The 18,456-nt window shown below is 46.3% G+C and overlaps 1 protein-coding gene and 1 long non-coding RNA gene across 5 annotated transcripts; one reads left to right on the forward strand and one right to left on the reverse strand.

Annotated features, from left to right (window-relative positions):
• Positions 1-208: 208 nt before the first annotated feature.
• Positions 209-10,443, reverse strand: JOSD1 (Josephin domain containing 1). 2 transcript variants are annotated; one of them, XM_043501674.1, is made up of 6 exons: positions 10,331-10,443; positions 9,140-9,928; positions 4,826-4,980; positions 4,594-4,722; positions 4,279-4,473; positions 209-2,562 (listed from the first exon to the last, which is right to left on the reverse strand). In XM_043501674.1, exons 3-6 carry the CDS (start codon positions 4,834-4,836, stop codon positions 2,463-2,465), a joined length of 435 nt encoding a protein of 144 aa, XP_043357609.1. In that variant the 5' UTR covers positions 4,837-4,980; positions 9,140-9,928; positions 10,331-10,443; the 3' UTR covers positions 209-2,462. The 2 variants fall into 2 exon arrangements, with proteins under 2 accessions (XP_043357609.1, XP_038227441.2); XM_038371513.2 differs by lacking the exon at positions 4,826-4,980.
• Positions 10,267-14,490, forward strand: LOC119847656. Of its 3 annotated transcripts, none has more exons than XR_006276812.1 (3): positions 10,267-12,708; positions 12,899-13,089; positions 14,431-14,490. It is a non-coding gene; the product is annotated as an uncharacterized LOC119847656 (long non-coding RNA). The 3 variants fall into 3 exon arrangements; XR_006276810.1 differs by lacking the exon at positions 14,431-14,490 and adding an exon at positions 13,267-13,304; XR_006276811.1 differs by lacking the exon at positions 14,431-14,490 and having other exon boundaries at positions 10,267-12,119; positions 12,538-12,708; positions 12,899-13,289.
• The last annotated feature ends 3,966 nt before the right edge of the window (positions 14,491-18,456 follow it).

Consider the following 18,456-nt stretch of genomic DNA (forward strand, 5'->3'; position numbering starts at 1 on the left):
TTTATGTATACAGTGTTAGCTGTGATGGGGTGGGAGATGAGATGGTTCTACCCTAAGACAGCTTAGATAGGTAAGAAGTTTTGGATAACTTAGCAATGTCTCAAGAGTGGTATCCTAGGCTACCTGGAGTCAACTAGATGGGTTCCATATCAGAGTTCAGAAGCACTTTGATGAAGGTAGTTTCTCCCAAGAAGGCCACAACTTCATAAACAAAGAACAATTTATTTTTTCCTTTACATACCATGTTACAGAACAATTCAGCTGAACACACAGAAGTGACAGGACACTTTATATGGAGATTTTTCCATTTTTAATATTTGGTTAAACAAAATACATCTCTGTAAACAAACTCAAGACAAGGCTATAACAAAACCAAAAAAAGCAAGAAAACAAACATGGGCTTCCCCACTCCTAAGCAGTGAGATTAGTCTGTTTCCCCTCCCTCTGTCACCACAGCATTATTCCCCAGGGATATGATCATACAGTTTCCCTTTTCCTGAGCAGCTGGATCACACCCTTTCCCTGGGGGTTAAGCAGGGACATTATATACAAATATAGGGAGGCAACCCTACAATGTTTTTAAAACATCTTTGCATATTGTACACTGATCCATTGGCTTGCGGCTTCCATGCAAACGGGGGCTCTCCAAAGTGCGATTTTAATCAACATAGAAAATTCTTTTGCTATTGTTTTCCTTCCCTTTTAGAAAATGGCTTCAAGTCATAAGCAGAATTCCTTGTGATGTGTTTAAAAATTCTGCCAGCTGGTTTTGGTCATTGGAATGTGGCGTTAAGAAGAAAGTAGGGCTCTTGTAGAAATAGAAACATTGGGTTTGGACTGTAGAACGTGCAGAAGAGCCACTGCCAATATGTTGTCAGGAGGCTGCAGCATGGTACCTGTAAGATGTCCAGGGTTGACCACACCACCACTCTTGTCCTGTTGCCACATGGCCTCTGTTTTCTGTGGCAAAGGGAAGGCTTTGGTGGTTTGTAAGTTTAGCTTCAGACACTGGCCTACCCAGGGTGGTTTCCATCATTGTTCTTCACTTGCTGTTATAACTGCGAGTACAGCATGTGCATTAGGAAATGAGACAAACAGTTGTAACATAGCTTGACCAGGAAGAGTCAACAGTAGTGTGAAATTCATCCCAAACTCACCCTTTCCTTTCTGCTGTGGAAGGAATGATTAAACTACACCCAGCACTGGGTGGCATAGGAAAAAAAAACTGAGTGCAAGATTCCTACTGGAGTCTCCCTGTCATAGTCACTTTTCTCTGCAGGAGGGAACAGAGGGTGAGGTGATTCAGCAGTCAGGGGAATGTCTGTCAGCCAAAACCAAAGTACTTAATTCAGCTATCATGCTAGATAGTCTGCCCTTACCATCAGGAAGACTCTCTCATGAACCCTGTACACATCTCCCCCAGTAACTGCTAGTGACAACAGGAGGCAGAGAAATCTACAATTGCAATGCCTCTCTTTGCTTTTGCTTTGTGTAACTTCTAATTTATTTGTAGAAGAGTTTCTCCACCGTCTTTCTTCCTCTCTCATGGCCATGGCTAATCTTTCACAGAGGAGGAAAATAAGAGGGAATGACTCCTCCTTCCTCTTAAACACCTTCAGTTTTATTCCTTTCTCTGCAATCAGCTCCTGAACTAACAAGTGCACATAAAGGAACAATTAAGATGTTATATACTGCACCAAAGAAAACCCCCTACAAGCCCCTAGTGGCCTCTCTTACTCCAGATATGTGATGCTTCTGAACCAGCCTAAACTTGTTACCACTTCTACTCCCTAATCAGCCTGCCCTATCCAAAGCAGCATCTAAGCCATCTGCATAACAAAAGTCCCTAAAAACATTAGAGAAGAATCCCCCAACAGTTTCTTTAAAGATAGGTTGTCCCTAACCATTGGCACAAACCCTCACTAAGCAGGAGATTCTACAGAGCACCATACCATTGCTAGTGTTCAAGAGTTTCCTGAGAGTCCCCCATGATTTGCAAATGTATTCAGAATAGTTTGCTTTGGGGGTAGAGACTGTTTCAGAGAGGAGACAGCATGCTTGACACTTCCCATCCAAAGAAGTTTTGTTAAGTCTGGAAGGAGTAGTGTCCAGCTACAATTAGTCTTTAAGATATTGGGGCATGGGGGAGAATCAGCAGGGAGTGTTCCGAACACCCTATCCCCAAAGCGTATTTTAAAGAGCGCTATGCAAGGTAATCAGCTTAAAAGCTTAGAGCTCACTCTCCTCATTAAAAAGTGACTGGCTTCCATCCTCATCCATTCTGGCCCCCACAATACCCTATGCCACTGTCCTATTGCACCATCAATATAGAAAGAAGAGACCAGTGAAAGGAAGTTCCAGAGGAAAAGAGCTAGGGCACCCATTATCCAGGTCAGAAGACATCAGGGGTTTGTGGGGGGAGGGACTGGAGCTGTAGTGAGAAGAGAGAGAGCAAATCCAGGTCACATGTCAGCTCTCCAGCTCTGATGTGCTTCCACCTCCTCTGGCACCACCAGCAGAAGTTCACAGTTCTTTCCTCTCAGCTGGTGTTTCAAAAATTTCCTATGGAAAGGAGAAGGGCAAAAGTGAGGTGAAACAACAAAATCCAGAATAAGTAGTATTGGCTCTGCAAAGCCCTTTAGGAGTAAAGACTTAATAAGCAGATGTGACAAAATACATAGGAAGATAATAGGTGAAGGTCTTTAGATTGTATAAAAAAAATTCTGACAACTACATATTAAATTTCTAACTAATTCCATACACCTGGCAGGTTATTTCGGAACCACATGGGCATAGTCTTAACCTCATTATTAGAGTTTATACAAAAAAAATCTTGCCCATTCTCCAAGGACAGACACTGTTCTTGTGAATTGGCAAAATGTAATGCAACTGAAATAAACAAAAAACTTATTTCTTTGGGTTTCAGAGATCAGCAATCTCATCAATTTCAAAGCACTTCCCCCCCAAGGTGAAGTGACTGGCAGGAAAAAGTAGGATGCCATGGTAAACCTAGTGGCATAGAATGATTACTGGCAGCCTATGAACTGGGATCAGATATATTTTTTCAGCCTCTCTTTGAGTGATTATCCAGTAGCAAAAGATAGGACTTAAATAATATGAAAATAAAAGTCTTACATTTCCCTTATATATTTTGCCAAAAAAGTTCCCAAAATGTTATACACAGGAATCATTCACTTAATGCTGAAATGCAACAGTCTTGAGACTGAAACAGTAATCATTCCAAACCAGCAGTATTAAGCAGCAATCATAGGACTGAATGAATTCTCTACTGGAAGTTACACACATGGAATTTTAGGTTGTCACTCAATTCACTAATCCTTGATTGGCATGACCAGCTCTACAGACATTGCTAGAGCACAAATTTCAGCGTAGCAGCCGTGTTAGTCTGTATTCGCAAAAAGAAAAGGAGGAGTACTTGTGGCACCTTAGAGACTAATTTATTTGAGCATAAGCTTTTGTGAGCTACAGCTCACTTCATCAGATGCTGTAGCTCACGAAAGCTTATGTTCAAATAAATTAGTCTCTAAGGTGCCACAAGTACTCCTTTTCTTTTTGCTAGAGCACAATTCCCCCAAATGGAATCAATTTGTCTGGGGCATCAAGGCTAATCATTATGGTTTTTGGCATGTGAGGGGCGATGCCACGAATCTTCATTGACCATGAATGGTAAGAACCACAATTTTACACTCTGAAAGACATGAAAAATTTAGCACAAGCACAGAAGTGCTACCTGGATCTCAGAAAGAACAGGAAAATGGGCAGAGGCTCATTAGCCACTGTAGAAAGTGTTTAAGGAAAAAAGCTGCATTTTTTCAAATTAAATCATTTCTCTGTTGGACACATGCAATAACTGACCATCAATGGAACCCTGTCAAGTGCTCCCCATCTGAAGAAACATGAGCATGGTGGGTCAGTCCATTACAGATGTCACCACAGATTAACCATTTAGGAATCTACACTCATCATGGTGACAAAACCAGCAGCCTTAGGAAAGAAGCCCAGGCTCTCCTGAACCTTGAAGTCTCCCATTAGCTAAAATTGTGTCTCACTTCTGTGAAGCTAAGGAAACATGGGGTAAGATCCAGGAGGGGCATATGAATTTCATTCCCATTCTTCAGTCTTTGCTATCAGAATTCATGCCATTCTACAGTGGCAGTAAAGCATGAACTGTATTGTACCAGATACTAGGTGTTAAAAGCAGATGCTCAATCTGTAATAGGGGCTAGGAGTAGGGGATTAGGATGGAAGGAGACTCACCTGAGCTCACTTTCACCTCCAATCCACTCTGGCATCTTGAGTTTGGAGTCGAGATTGTAGTAGGTGCCTCCCACCTCCCGGACGCAGATCCAGTGCTGTCGTTTAAGGGGGAGCTTCAGGGGACCCCAGCAGAGGCTGGAGGGCAGATTCATGATGAAGCCCATCACATTAGAGAGGGCAATGACATTAACATCCCTGGGGAAGCAGAGAGAGCAGAGATGGTATTCAGTTATTTCTCCTACTTCCTCTGTTATAAACCCTAGCACGAGGGAGCCATTTCCCAAACTATAGCAATTAAAAGCTGGTTCTCAGTACCTGCGCTTGTCCCACCAAACTGCTTCATAGCCTTTGGTTTGAAGCGCTGCCATGATGACATTCACATCGTAGTTTCCGTTTCCCAGCATGCTCTTCTTGTGTGGTGTCACCATAGTGTTGGGAGACAGTCTGTGAACACAAAGTGAAAGTATACTGTTGCAGGAGTTCATTGTATTCATCTCCCAGGCTCACACATCCATATGCTAGTTAGAAGTGGCACTGGTGGTTGTACCTGTATCCCATGCAGTTTTATTACAAAGTTCAGCTGAAAGATGATGATTCAATGGGAAGGTTGTGCAATCCTATTATACATCCTCACTGTTCAAAATCCCAATTGGACAATTGGCAAAGACTGGCATCTTCAACCTGAACCATTCTGCTCTCTCTCTTACCCAGCAGGCAGAGAAATTGACAAGGTATTAGTTCAGCCCTGACTCAAAAGGAAAAGAATAATGTCATTTAGATGGGAAACCTCCCAAGAGTACCGGTATTGACTGGGTCTGACCCTACTAAACTCATAAGAATGGATGAGCTCACAGCACCCTGGAGTGGTTTGGCTGCCGGTATGTTTCCATGTTTGCCAAGGAAGAAGAACTCGTGTTTATAAAATCCAACACTGTAGCATCTGGGAACCTATTAAAACAAGCAGTATCATTACTGCATGGACCAGCTGTCAATGCTATTACAATAGCTCAACGGCTAAGCTTGCTGGTGGGAAATCTCTCTTCGCTGCCACTTAAACATTCACTCAGAAGCTTGCCTAGACATTATTATTTGTTTGTATTATGATAGCACCTCAACAGCAGCCACAATCAAGATCAGGGTCCCATCATGCTGTGTACTGTGCAAAACATATAGGAAGACAGTCTCCCCACCAAAGAGCTTACTATCTCAATAGACAAGGCACGGGGCAAAGCATATATCATATACGCAGGTCAGTTAGAGTGATGGTTGGCAAATATCCAGTTACATTTTGTTGTTTTTGTATTTTTTTTAAAATATGCTTTGCAGTGAGAAGGCAGGAAGGAATGAGGGAACAGGGAAGGAATGGAGGCAGCGAAAGGGAGAGGGGAGGGGTAGCCGAGAAGGGCCCAATAGCCGGCAAATGCAGCTAGCTATAGGGGACCCATAAGGAAAAGGGGTGGAAAGGCGTTGAAGTAAGATGACCTCTGCTGACTTGGCTAAATTGAAGAAATTAGTTTGATGACATCACTAGCGTCCAAAGGTTGCTGCTTCCAGCCGGAAAAGTCACCTACATATTAGCTCCATCCCCAGGAGCTCCTGCTCTTCCTCCCACATGGCTGGGGGAGCAGAGATGCCTGCTTGGTTCTTACACTGTGCCCTGAAGGCTGTCAAACTTTGGTGGACAGCCAGATGGAACGACTTGTGCAGGCTAAGGCTGTCCACTAAAAATACCCTGATCCTAGAGCATTCCACCGTAAAGCCTTTGACACCAGGAGGGGATAGGCAGCTTTTCACATTGCCAGGTCCCAGACCATCAGCGCCTAAGTGGGCAGCATTTTGCACTAACATAAGCTTCTAGTCTTCAGAGGCAGCCACAGTAGAGTATGTTGGCGTAATCCAACCCAAAAGCGATGGGCCTATAAAAGGGAGGGAAGGCTTGAAACAAGTTGTTAATAGGAAAGGCAACTAATATCACTGGTGTGTTTCTGAGCAAGGGTCAAATTACTGCTTCTTTTAACAAGTTCAGAATATTACTGTGCCAAAAACAGAGGCAGTAATATTCACAAGTAATTATGGTCCCAAAACGTCAACTGGCTTTCACTGGTCACACAAAAGCTGCTTTTTGCAGATAGTTGGCCATAACTCTTTCAGCATATCCACTTCCAACACTTGACTCTACTTCAAGAATATTGCCTCTGCATATTTACACTCATATGACATGCAGGCTGGTCCTGCTGAGCATCATGATAATAGAAATAATAGCACCTAGGAGCCCCAATCGCAGACCAGGACCTCACTGTGCTAGACGCTGTACAAACAGGAGAAAAAAAAAAACCCCACAGACCCTTCCCCAGAGAGCTTACATTCTAGTAAACAGTGCCCACTGGGCACAAAAAAGTCCAGAAGCACATTTATAAGAGAGCTGTAAGGCTACAACCAATTTTGTTCTTTCCAGAGGAGAATTCAGAGAAAAGGAAAGTGGGCAGGTTGTATAAATATGTGGAGGTAACACACAAACTGTTACTGGTGAGTAACATTTCCTCTTTGAGAACTGCCTCTACGTATTCCTACTTGTGTGTGCACTTAACTTGTACTGTAGAACCCACAGAAAGATAGATCAGCTGAGTTTAATTACACAAGGAATGCAAAGCTGCACTCCCAAAACAGAGTATGCAATCTAGATTCCAAGTTGTACAAGTACAGCTGTGTATGTATGTGTAGAATTTCAGGTAGCTGTCCTACAGATTTATAAAACGGAATCATTATGAAACTATGTCACTGATGTGCAATAGAGTAAGCCCCAAGACCCTAAGGTACTGTCATCCTGGCTAATCAGGTCTCAGAACACAAACTAGTCCTCTTTGACAGATGTATGGATATGCAAATAAAAGACTCTTGATATCTAGGGTATGCCATCTAACTTCTTGTGAATAGGAATAAGGTCTGAAGAATACCAGGATATGAGTGGTCTAATTCAGATGGAAGCCTGGATCCAACTTTTGCTATATATTTGGGATGAATATGTAGGACACATTTTGTCTCTATAGACTAGAACGAAGGTTGGGGGATCAACTATTCAAGCCTGCAATCAATAACTCTTCTTGTAGATGTTATTACGGTTACAAGGCTGTCTTTGGTGACCGGTAAGGACTCAAAGGGCAAGTCATTAGTTTTGTCACCCCCAGATTTAGATTCCACATTCAGCGAGTTCACTGTTTGGTGGGGATACATTTACCAAACCTCTAGGGAATCTGATGACACACAGTGAGATGACTGAAGACAGTGGAACTGTCAGCTGAATAACAGTATGCTGAAGATGGCCCATAGTCCTTCAACCTCTTCTTGCCTTCAGTTAAGTTCAGCAAGTAATCCAAGATAGATACAATGGAGGCAAAGCGTGGAGACAGGTTCTTTTCCACTACCCATATGCAAAACCTCTTCCACTTCTGAGAAAGATCTTTCAACACAGAAGTCCAGTCCAATAGAAATGCATCCATGATTAAGTTTCTGTCTCTGTGCGGGAACAAAACCACCAGCACTTTTCATTGCTGACCACTGAGGGACAGCTCCACTTCTTGATCAGTATGTTAACTATGGTCCATTTTGAAGACTACTCATGATAGCATTGTAGGCTGATTTAAGATTGGAAAAGAAAATGTGTTACAGACAATCAAAGAAAGATACATGGGTGAGCTGGATACCATTCTCATGGGACCGTGGCGTCTCAGAAGAGTAGCTAGGGGGAAAATACCTCCCTGCTCATTGATACAGAATACTGCTATTGTGTTGTCAACATTGGGGGACTACACAAACCTTGATCAATGGCAGAAAAGACTTTAGGTCACACCCTCTGGCATGTGGAGCTTGGCTTCTCACATATTCCAGACTATCAGATTCTGGTAATGGACCTCCAACCCAAATTAGATTAATCTACAATGACTACTATGGATAGAGATAGAGAATCAAAGGGGATTCCCTTTAGTATATTGGTGGAGGGAAAGTGACTTTCAGAGTAGTATTCACAAGTGCTCCCATGAAAATGTAGGAAAAGCATAAAACACTTTGAATTTGATCATAAAAATCAAGACTTTTGACTAGATAATTTCTTTTCATATTTAAACAAAAAACTCCATATTTAAAAGTTATCCAAAACTGCTGCAGGATTTGCACCACAGTGTCACAAATCATAGGGAACTAGCTGCAGAATTTAGATCTTGCTTGTCAGAGTATACAGGACCTTGCCTGTGTGAAAATATAGAGGCAATAATATTTCATTCATAAATGAACACCAAGAGTCACTCATCTGATCACAGAACAGCACAGGAAGTAGACATAAGCTCTAACTTGCAGCTGTTTAGAAGTTTTTGGACAGAACTACGTCAAAATTTTTTCATTCTGACCCATTTTTCAGTCCTCTCCTACCCTCCCCACTCTCAGGCCAACCACATGACTACAAGGCAAAGTATTTTGATGGCAATAATTTACCTTTTAAAAAACAGGAAGGGAGGAAATTTGGGAACCAGGTAGAAAGAGCACTGGGGAGGGAGAGATAATTAAAGTGGGCCTATTACATAAGGGCATCTGCAACTGAGTCCTTGCACCCTAAAGTGGCAGGCTGAACAGTATGAGGGACAGGAAACCATGGGGGGGAAGGGGGAGAGAAGGTAAGAGTTTTTCCATCATTAATATAGGAAATTATGTGACAGAATAGAGAAGATGCCATGTCTAGCCTTCAGCAGTGTCAGATTCTGAACAACCTTCCTCTCCCCCTTGCCACCCACAGAAAGGGTATTTCAGATACTCATCCCAGCAATGAAGTGCAAAAAGGGAACAAACAATGCCAGTGCAGGGTGCTCCCTACCTCTGGAAAATCTCTTGCAGTGTTTCCCGGGTGAAGGCGTTGCTGTCCTGGAAGACATTATTGAGGGCATGGAGAGCACACAGCTCCCTACGCTGTTTCTCATGGTAAATACGCAGTGGTGCCAGCTGTGGTGGCTCAGGAGACTCAGATTTGGTTTTGTCACCTTTCCATGGCACGCAACTCATTTTTTCTTCCGGTAGTTGTGGGGAAGATGGTGAGAAACAGAGGAGTCTTAAATTTCTCCCCTGCTCCACAATCAAAACAAGAGCCCACTGATCCCTTCTTTTATAGGCAAATCCTGCTTCCAGCTGGCAAGCCCTTCTCTTGTGCTTCAGTTTGTTTAGTAATTTCTTGCTTGGAAAAATCACGTAGGGATCTGTAACATTTTTTCCCACCCCCCTCCTCCCCCACCCCATAAAAAGTTGCTGTTGGGGTATTTCCTTCCCTCTGTCTCCTCTCCAAAAATATCAATATAAGATTTAAATCCGCTTAGCATCAGGATACCAGCTGGAATTTATCACATCGCTCCTTTTCTTCCATCTCCTTTGGTCCGGAGTGCCGCTAAAAAGGATCCAGAGCAGGCTGGGAAGAAATGCCCACCCCCACGAAGCCAAACTCGGTAAGATGAGGCCAGTCTCAGAGGCCCTTTGCAGGAGCCTTGGGGGGCCTCTCAGCTGCCCTTCTCCATCCCTTTGGGAGTGGCTGTGTCCTGAAAAGCAGATGCCAACGGCTGGGGAGGGAAGCGGCCTCTCGCAAGGCGTGAGCTCCTCGCCAAGTCCTGCCACGCTCCTGAGCAAGGAAGAGAAGCCTCGATTAGCCCGTCAGAAAAAGCAGTGGCACAAAGCGCATCGGGCCCGGGCAGGTTCCCGCGGGGCTCCGGGCGGGCGGGGAGCCCGCTCGAGGCATTTCTACCCCGGCCCCCCTCGGAAAGCAGCGGGAGCAGGCAGCCCCCACCCCCAGGTGCCAAGTGCCAGAGCGCGCGCGCGGCCCTGAGGCACCGTGTGGCCGGGGAGCGCTCGCCCCGCGCGGGGGGGGGGGGGGGGGAGGGGGGCAGCAGCAGTTGGGAGGGGCGGGGGGGTTCCCCGCATGAGGGGGGAGCCCGGGGCCGGGCGGCTCCCCAGGGCGGGGGCTGGTCCCGGTCGGGACATGCAGCGGCCGCGGTGTCCCCCTCCCGGGGAGACCCCTACTCACCGCTTGCCAGCCCCGACCTCCCTGGCTCAACCGCCACCCCCGGCTGTCCCCGCGCACGCGCGCGGCCAACCCGCCCCACGTACGGCGCGTGCTCTGTCTCCGCCTCGCACACGCTTACGTAGCCTGAACGCTCCGGGCGCAGTTCCACGCGAGTGATGACGTCACTGCCAGCGGTTCGCCCCCTGTGGGGCCGCTGTGCCGCGTGCGGACCTGACTCCCCGCGGCCAGGGAGCACGAGCCTGCAGCCTGGCCGTGGGTTAGTCACGTCACCCGCTGCATCAGCCGGTGTTGCTTGGTGCCCTGCTAGAGTAGCGACCCTGCAGGCCGCCGTGTATGGACCGTACGGACCGCCGTGGATTACGCGCCCCTTGTATTGGCCTGTGCCGCCTGCACAGTGCCTTGCCCTGCACAGATTTTGAGCTGCAGCCCGGGCAGGAGTCAGACTCTCAGCACCACTATTTAACAGCTCCCGTAGGCAGGGCCGGATTAACTTTTTATGGGCCCGGCTCCAAACATATTTGTGGGCCCCCCGGGGAATGATTATAAAAGGGGCCGGGGGCAAAAGCACACTGGGGCGGGAGCTAGGGTTGGTCCCTGGAGCAAGGGAGTGGCCAGGGGTAAACTGCGAGCGCAGCAGGGCTGGTGAGGGGGTAAACAATCCCCGCCCCTGCCCACATAGAGCGGGTACCTACTTTCTTCCTGGTTCTAGCCCATTCTCTTCATCTCTCTCTGTACTGAGCTGTCCTTCCTCCAGTGTGACAAAGTGGGAATGTTCTTAATGTTTTCTCTGAATACTGTGTGGGTGCCTCAGTTTCCCCATGCATTTCTTAAGTATCTAGGTGGTGGGATAAGTGTGTGTAATTGTTGCAAAGACCCTAGGCTGTCTGCACAGAGAATGGCTGACACCCTGTCTCCTGGCAACTGATGGCCTGGGCCTCCCCTGCAAGGTGCCAACCGAAGGTGTTGGAGAACAAAGAGATCAGGTGGCCTCCTGGACCCCGGGAAGAGACAAAGGACAGAGGAGGAGCTGGAGGGGGTTGCAGTTTGGAGCTGGCGGTAGCCATGCATGGTGTTTTGGGTTTGCACAGAGCCTACAGCCTATGCATGGGTCAGAGACTCCCTTGCTCTAGCTCCCAAAGTCTTCACACTGTTCTGGGATAGCATCCATTGGAGACCCAAAGCAGTAATATTTTGTGAGGCCCCCCATACACAATGCCATAATAAAAAGTGAATGGGGGGCTCCCTTTTGCTGCTTGGGGGCCTCAGCAATTGCTTAGTCTACTTATGCCTAGTGCCAGCTCTGGATTGCATAGATTTTGCAGCTTTCTAACTCTGACCCTTTTTGTTTCTTCCTTTTGCACACTTCTCCATTTTTCATATGTGATGTAACTAACACACAATAACAGTAATACTTTTTACTGTGGTGATGAACCATGAAGAAGAGTGTGAGTAATTTGTTGTTGCTGGACTGCAGTTTTTTTTATTTATGAATTAAACCAGTGTCTGGAATGTTGAGAGCATAATGCTGGCAGGGAGCTGTTATCTGGATGACATGCTTAACCCTTTGGATACCTCTGGATTTACCATGGGAACATTTTAAGATGACAAATACACAATCTGCATACATGGCTCAACTCTAACCTGGAGTTACTTCTGTGGGGTGTGACAGAAGTTTGGTTTCCATAGGGTTATACAAGATCAGATCCAGTGATTCATCTAGTTCGATATCCTGTTAATGACATTACAATCTGGGAGCATTATAATTCTGTTGGCAAGTTAATGATAGAAGGTAAGGGTGGTGTCATCTGATTTGTAAAAATCTACAGAATCATTATTTCAATGGTGCCACCCTCTGCAGCATAGCAAAGGGGACTCAATCCCTGCCTCCACCACACATTCCCAGCTTCAGACCCTCTGGGTAGAGGAAATGTTGATATAATGTGATTGGAAGTAGGTTGAGTTGGGTATAATTTTGAAAGCCCTTTCTCCCATGAACATAATGGTACCAAATGTGACAAACCCAGAACAATCATGTACATATATATTTGAGAAAAAGTTTAAAAAACAGTGTTTTTTAATTATACTTTAACACAAGTATGTCATACATGCAGCCCTCACATAATTAAACTATGACCATCAACTGACAGTGCTGTGTTATTAGTTAATTCTCCGAATATGATAGCTGATTAATTTTTTTAATGTTACAGATTACTATGCATGGAAGGAGTCCTTCAACTTGATTTGCCGTCATCAGTAAAAAAGAAGAGGTTCTGTGGTATTGATTATCAGCTCTGTTTGTTACACCAAAAGAGTTGTAATGAGGCACTGGTTATGATGTCCGCATGCAGCCAGAAGTTACTGGAATCCATCCACAAACGGTATGTACAAAGTTACATAACGTATATTACATAACATAATAAAAGGAGTACTTGTGGCACCTTAGAGACTAACAAATTTATTTGAGCATAAGGTTTTGTGAGCTACAGCTCACTTCATCGCATGCAACATAATGATAATCCCAAAGTAATACAAAATCTGTGTTTTTACTTTGGTCTTGATCATTTTTAGGCATCAATGGAGAGACAAAGAGTACTGACTAGTAAATGAATCTTTGGAGAATACTAGCGTGGAGGACCTGGTTAAACACAATGCTTGGGGCTGTAATTAATGCATCCAAACACTGAATTGACAAGGTTGGAGAAGAAGTACATTGAGCACCAGGAAAAAGTTGAAGATGCTGGGACAAGTGCCAGCTGTGGGTGAGTCTTTGCAGCTCTTTAGTCAATCTGTTAGGACTGCTAATTGGAATTTGCACCTCACAGTGCTAAAAGACTTAGCCCTGCTCTACACTATGGGGTTAGGTCGAATGTAGCTGCTTTAGGCCGATTTAAAAATGACTGCATCCACACAACCAACACTGTTCCATCGACCTAAAGGGCTCTTAAAATCGACTTCTGTAGTCCTGCCCAACGAGCGGAGTAGCGCTAAAATCGACCTTGCTGGGTTGAATTTGGGGTCGTGTGGACGCAAATCAACGGTATTGGCCTCGAGGAGCTATCCCAGAGTGCTCTATTGTGAATGCTCTGGACAGCATTTTGAACTCCGATGCACTAGCCAGGTACACAGGAAAAGCCCCCGGGAACTTTTGAATTTCATTTTCTGTTTGGTCAGCATGGCGAACTCAGCGGCACAGGTGACCATGCAGTCCCCCCAGAGTCGTAGAGTGTAGAATGTTTCTATGCTCCCCCTATCCTCTCCGTCCCTGATGTTATCGCAGATTAGAAGGCAAAAAAACGAACTCGCGATGACATGTTTTCCGAGCTCATGCAGTCCTCCTGCACTGATAGGGCACAGCTTAATGCATGGAGGCATTCAGTGGCAGAGGACAGGAAAGAATTAAGTGAGCGCGAAGAGCGGAGGCAGGACGCAATGCTGAGGCTAATGGGGGAGCAAATGGACATGATGAAGCGTCTGTTGGGGGAGCAAACAGACATGATGAAGCAAATGTTGGAGCTGCAGGAAAGCCAACAAGAGCACAGACCCCAGCTGCATCCACTGTATAACTGCCTACCCTGCTCCCCATGTTCCATAGCTTCCTCACCCAGACGCTCAAGAACGCAGGGTGGGGAGGTTCCAGGCACCCAGTCACTCCACTCCAGAGGATGGCCCAAGCAACAGAAGGCTGTCATTGAAACAGTTTGATTTTTAGTGTGGCTACAATAAGCAATGTAGCCTTGTCCTTCCCTCTTCCCCCACCCCACCCGGGCTATCTTGTCCATTGTCTCATTTTTTTTTAATTCATAAAGAAAGAATGCATGATTTCAAAACAATAGTTACTTTATTTCAAAGGGGGGAGGGTGATTGGCTTACAGGGAATTAAAATCAACAAAGGGGGTGGGTTTGCATCAAGGAGAAACACACACAACTGTCACACTGAAGCCTGGCCAATCATGAAACTGGTTTTCAAAGACTCTCTGATGCGCAGCGCGCCTTGGTATGCTCTTCTAATCGCCTTGGTGTCTGGCAGCTCAAAATTGGACACCAGGCGATTTGCCTCAAGCTCTAACCCCACCATAAACGTCTCTCCCTTACTCTCACAGATATTATGGCACACACGGCAAGCAGCAATAACAGTAGGAATGTTGGCTGCGCTGAGGTCTGACCAACTGTGCCAGCGAGCTTTTAAAAATCCAAAGGCACCTTCTACCACCATTCTGCGCTTGCTCAGCCTATAGTTGAACTGCTCCTTACTACTTTCCAGGTTTCATGAGCCATAGGAGCAAGGGGTAGGCTGGGGTAGGTGTGACTGCGCGGTGCTGCCAGCTGGGAGAGCAGCCTGAGGCAGAAGCCTCCAGCAAGCAGGAGAGCAGAGTTGCAACGGAAGTGGTGGAGCCGTACTCCATGCCCTGGAGGTTGCTAGGAGCTGGGCAGGGAAGACATTCCCAGAACCCCTGACCAAGCTACATGTCCGACGAGGACAGCTAGCACTCCTACTGCACCATCTGCTTTGAAGGCACCCAGGAGCTGCTGCTGTGTAGCAATGCCAGCTGCTGCAGGTGCTTCTGTGTTGAATGCTTGGAGGTCCTGGTAGGGAAAGGTACCTCAGCCACAGCAAAAGAGCAAGAGCCCTGGAGCTGTTACATGTGACAACCACAGAAGTGCTATGGGGTATTACAGCGTCAACCAGACTGGAATGGACGACTGCAAGACTTCTTCACCAGCGGCAAAGGACAGGAATATGATGCACCTAAAATCTAAAAAGGCCTGCACATTTCCCAGAGTCACTATTCTTGATAACAAAACGTTAATGATTGCGTTGGCTACTTGGATCACAGCAGCCCCCACAGTAGACTTGCCCACAACAGCAACAGTGACAGTGAGCTGAGAGGGCTTTATGCTTGCTATGGAATGGCGTTTGCACAGGTAACCCAGGAAAAAAGGTGTGCAACAATGATCTGCCATTGCTTTCACGGAGGGAGGGGCAACTGACGACACGTACCCAAAACCACCCACGACAATGTTTTTGCCCCATCAGGCATTGGGAGCTTAACCCAGAATGGGAACTGTGGGATAGCTACCCACAGTGCACCGCTCCATAAGTCGATGCTAGCCACAGTAGTGAGGACGCACTCCGCCGACTTAATGCACTTAGTGTGGACATACACAATCGACTGTATAAAATTGAATTCTAAAAATCGACTTCTTTAAAACTGATCTAATTTCATAGTGTAGACATACCCTTAATGAAATACTTTCTTGCTTCAGATTTACCCAACTGTTCTGCACTGATTGCCTAGTACCTTGCTGAAATAAGAGGTGTAGAAAAGTCTGGCCCTGACATATGGAGGAATTTCAAAAAGGAAATTAGGTTGTTAAAAGGTCACTAGTTCCCTTCTGTGCTGTTGGAATTATTAATAATATTAGAAATTATTAATATGGGAGAGTACCAGACACCAGTTTGACCATAAATTTGGCCCAGTGGTCTTTTATACAATTGCTGTAAGCATGCCTACTAATTTAAAAATAAGCATTTACTACACCCAGTACAGTAACAAATTTACTCCTGGGGAAATTCTGCTCCACTGCGCACATGCAGAATTCGTGTCCCCTGCAGATTTTTTTCCCTTGCAGAAAATACATTCTGCCAGGGAGGTGTTGCAATTACACCTTTCACCCACCAGGAGCTGCTGTGATGCCAGAAGAGAGGGCAGCCAGCTCAGGGTTGGAGCAGCCAGCCATAGAGAGGGAGGGGGCAGTGTCTGCCTTCCTCACAGCACCTTGCCCTTGGGGCCAGGTGAGGAAGCACAGAATATGGTGGGGATAGACAGAGCGGGGCACATGGGGATGCTGGAGGGTCATATAGTCTGGGGTTCAGAAAGGCTAGTGAGAGGGACAGATTGGGGCAGGAGCACAGGAGCTAGTGAGGTGACAGCCAGGGGCTGAATGGGAGTGGGGGTGCAGGGACACAGGGGAACCAGGGAGTGCAAGGACACATGGGGACAGAAGGGAGGAAAGTGTCTGAGTGGGGATGGAGGGGGGTGGGAGTGGCTGAGTGGGAATGCAGGGACACATGGGGATAGGGGGAGGGGAGGTGCAGGGATACATAGGGACAGGGGAAGAGGAGTGGCTGAGTGGGGGTGCAGGGACACGGGGAGGGAGGTGCAGGGACACATGGGGGGAGTAGGGACATATGGGGACGAGGGGCACGCAGGGACATGTCGGGATGGGGGGCAGATGTGCCTGATTGAATGAGAGAGGCTAGGGGTCAGCCAGGGTCTATGTGGGGGAAGCTCCCTAACAATCCCTCCCCCCGCCCCCCAAAAAACTTGTTTCATATTTCTCCCACCTGCACCCAACAACCGTACAGATTCACTCCTAGGCTCCTTCCCAGCAATTACTTCCCTCTCCCTCAGCTCCTTTGTTACCCCTGACTTCCCCAAGCCTTTGCACTGCTTCTGGGGGATGCAGGAAATACGGTTCTGTATTGTAGTTTAAATGCATTATTGTTCAAAGTTCTGTATTAATATGCCTAGTAAGGAATTTCTTTGTCAAGAAACATTTCCTGAATCTTTTTTGTTGCCTGTATTGTTACAGCCATACTTGCTGACAGGTATTTTGAAATAAATTACCAAAATAATTAAATCTGGCTTGATTATATTGTGTTATTTTGACAAACAAAATATGCAGAATTTTAAAATATTGTGTGCAGAATTTTTAATTGTTTGGTGCAGAATTCCCCCAGGAGTAAACAAAGTATTCATAAGCAGCTGATTGGTATACTTACAAGTAGGCCAGACCTACGGGGAACCATCTCATCCTGGCATGCTCCAGCATACATACAATATTAGGATTGGAAGGGACCTCAGGAGGTCATCTAGTCCAACCCCCTGCTCAAAGCAGGACCAATCCCCAAGTTTACTCCAGATCCCTAAATGGCCCCCTCAAGGATTGAACTCACAACCCTGGGTTTAGCAGGCCAATGCTCAAACCACTGAGCTAACCCTCCCCCCAATGATCAGGTAGGGTCTGACAAAGAACCCTCAAAATCACAACTCTTTTATATAGGGTGACCAGATAGAAAGTGTGAAAAATCAGGACAGGGCGTGAAGAGTAATAGGCACCTATGTAAGAAAACGTCCCAAATATCGAGACTGTCCCTATAAAATCGGGACATCTGGTCACCCTACTTTTATACCCTTTAACTAACAAATGATGTCAGAGCCAATTACCACTTTAGCTAACAAATCAATTCAAAACAGTTCCCCTCTCTATTTCCAAGTTTAATTTAGATAAGTTTTACTATCGCTTTTCTCCTCAAGGTCTTTTCTCCTTTTCTCTTCCCCTTCTGCCCAACAGCTTTTCTGTCACACCTGGGTTCCCATAGGTTTTACTTTTAAGATAACACTGATGTGTGTGGTGAGAATGTCCATGTTGGTTCCTTTCACAGGCGCCAGCTTCCTCCTGGCCCCGGGGGTGCTTAACCCCTCTTCGCTTTGCCCCAGGCCACGACCCCATCTGACCCCAAGCCACCACCCCCACCTCACCTATTCCCACCCCTGCTCCACTCCAGGCCATACTCCCACCCCACCCCTTCTCCCAAGCCTCCACTTCTTCCCACCCAGTTCTGCCGCCTCCTCTGAGCGCACCCCATCTCCTGAACATGCCCCATCCCTGCTCCTTCCCACCCCCAGCACCTCCTGCATACTACGGAACAGCTGATTGCAGTGGGCAGGAGACGGTGGGAGGGAGGGGGGAGGAGTTATTTTGCTGGGCTCCCGGCGGACAGGAGGTGCTGGGGGGGGTGGGGGTAGGAGTTGGCTGCCAGTGGGTGCTAAGCTCACTAATTTTTTTCCATGGGTTGCTCCAGGACAGGATATGGAGCCTTTCACCCCCAAGGTCACTTATTCCATTACAATCCCAAACTAGACATGATTTCAAAAATGTTACCATACAATGGCTGCTCAGTAGCCTAATATGCAGTGTTAGGGATTTCAGTCCAATTACCAGTGAAACAGGACTGAAAACCAATACCATATTTAGCAATAATGTATTCCCCATGTTGGCAGTCTAAGCTCAGTCTCAGACTAAATGAGCTACTGAAAATAAATCCCTTTTTACATAATTGT

The sequence above is a fragment of the Dermochelys coriacea genome, chromosome 1, assembly GCF_009764565.3.
Source record: "Dermochelys coriacea isolate rDerCor1 chromosome 1, rDerCor1.pri.v4, whole genome shotgun sequence".
Taxonomy (NCBI): domain Eukaryota; kingdom Metazoa; phylum Chordata; order Testudines; family Dermochelyidae; genus Dermochelys; species Dermochelys coriacea.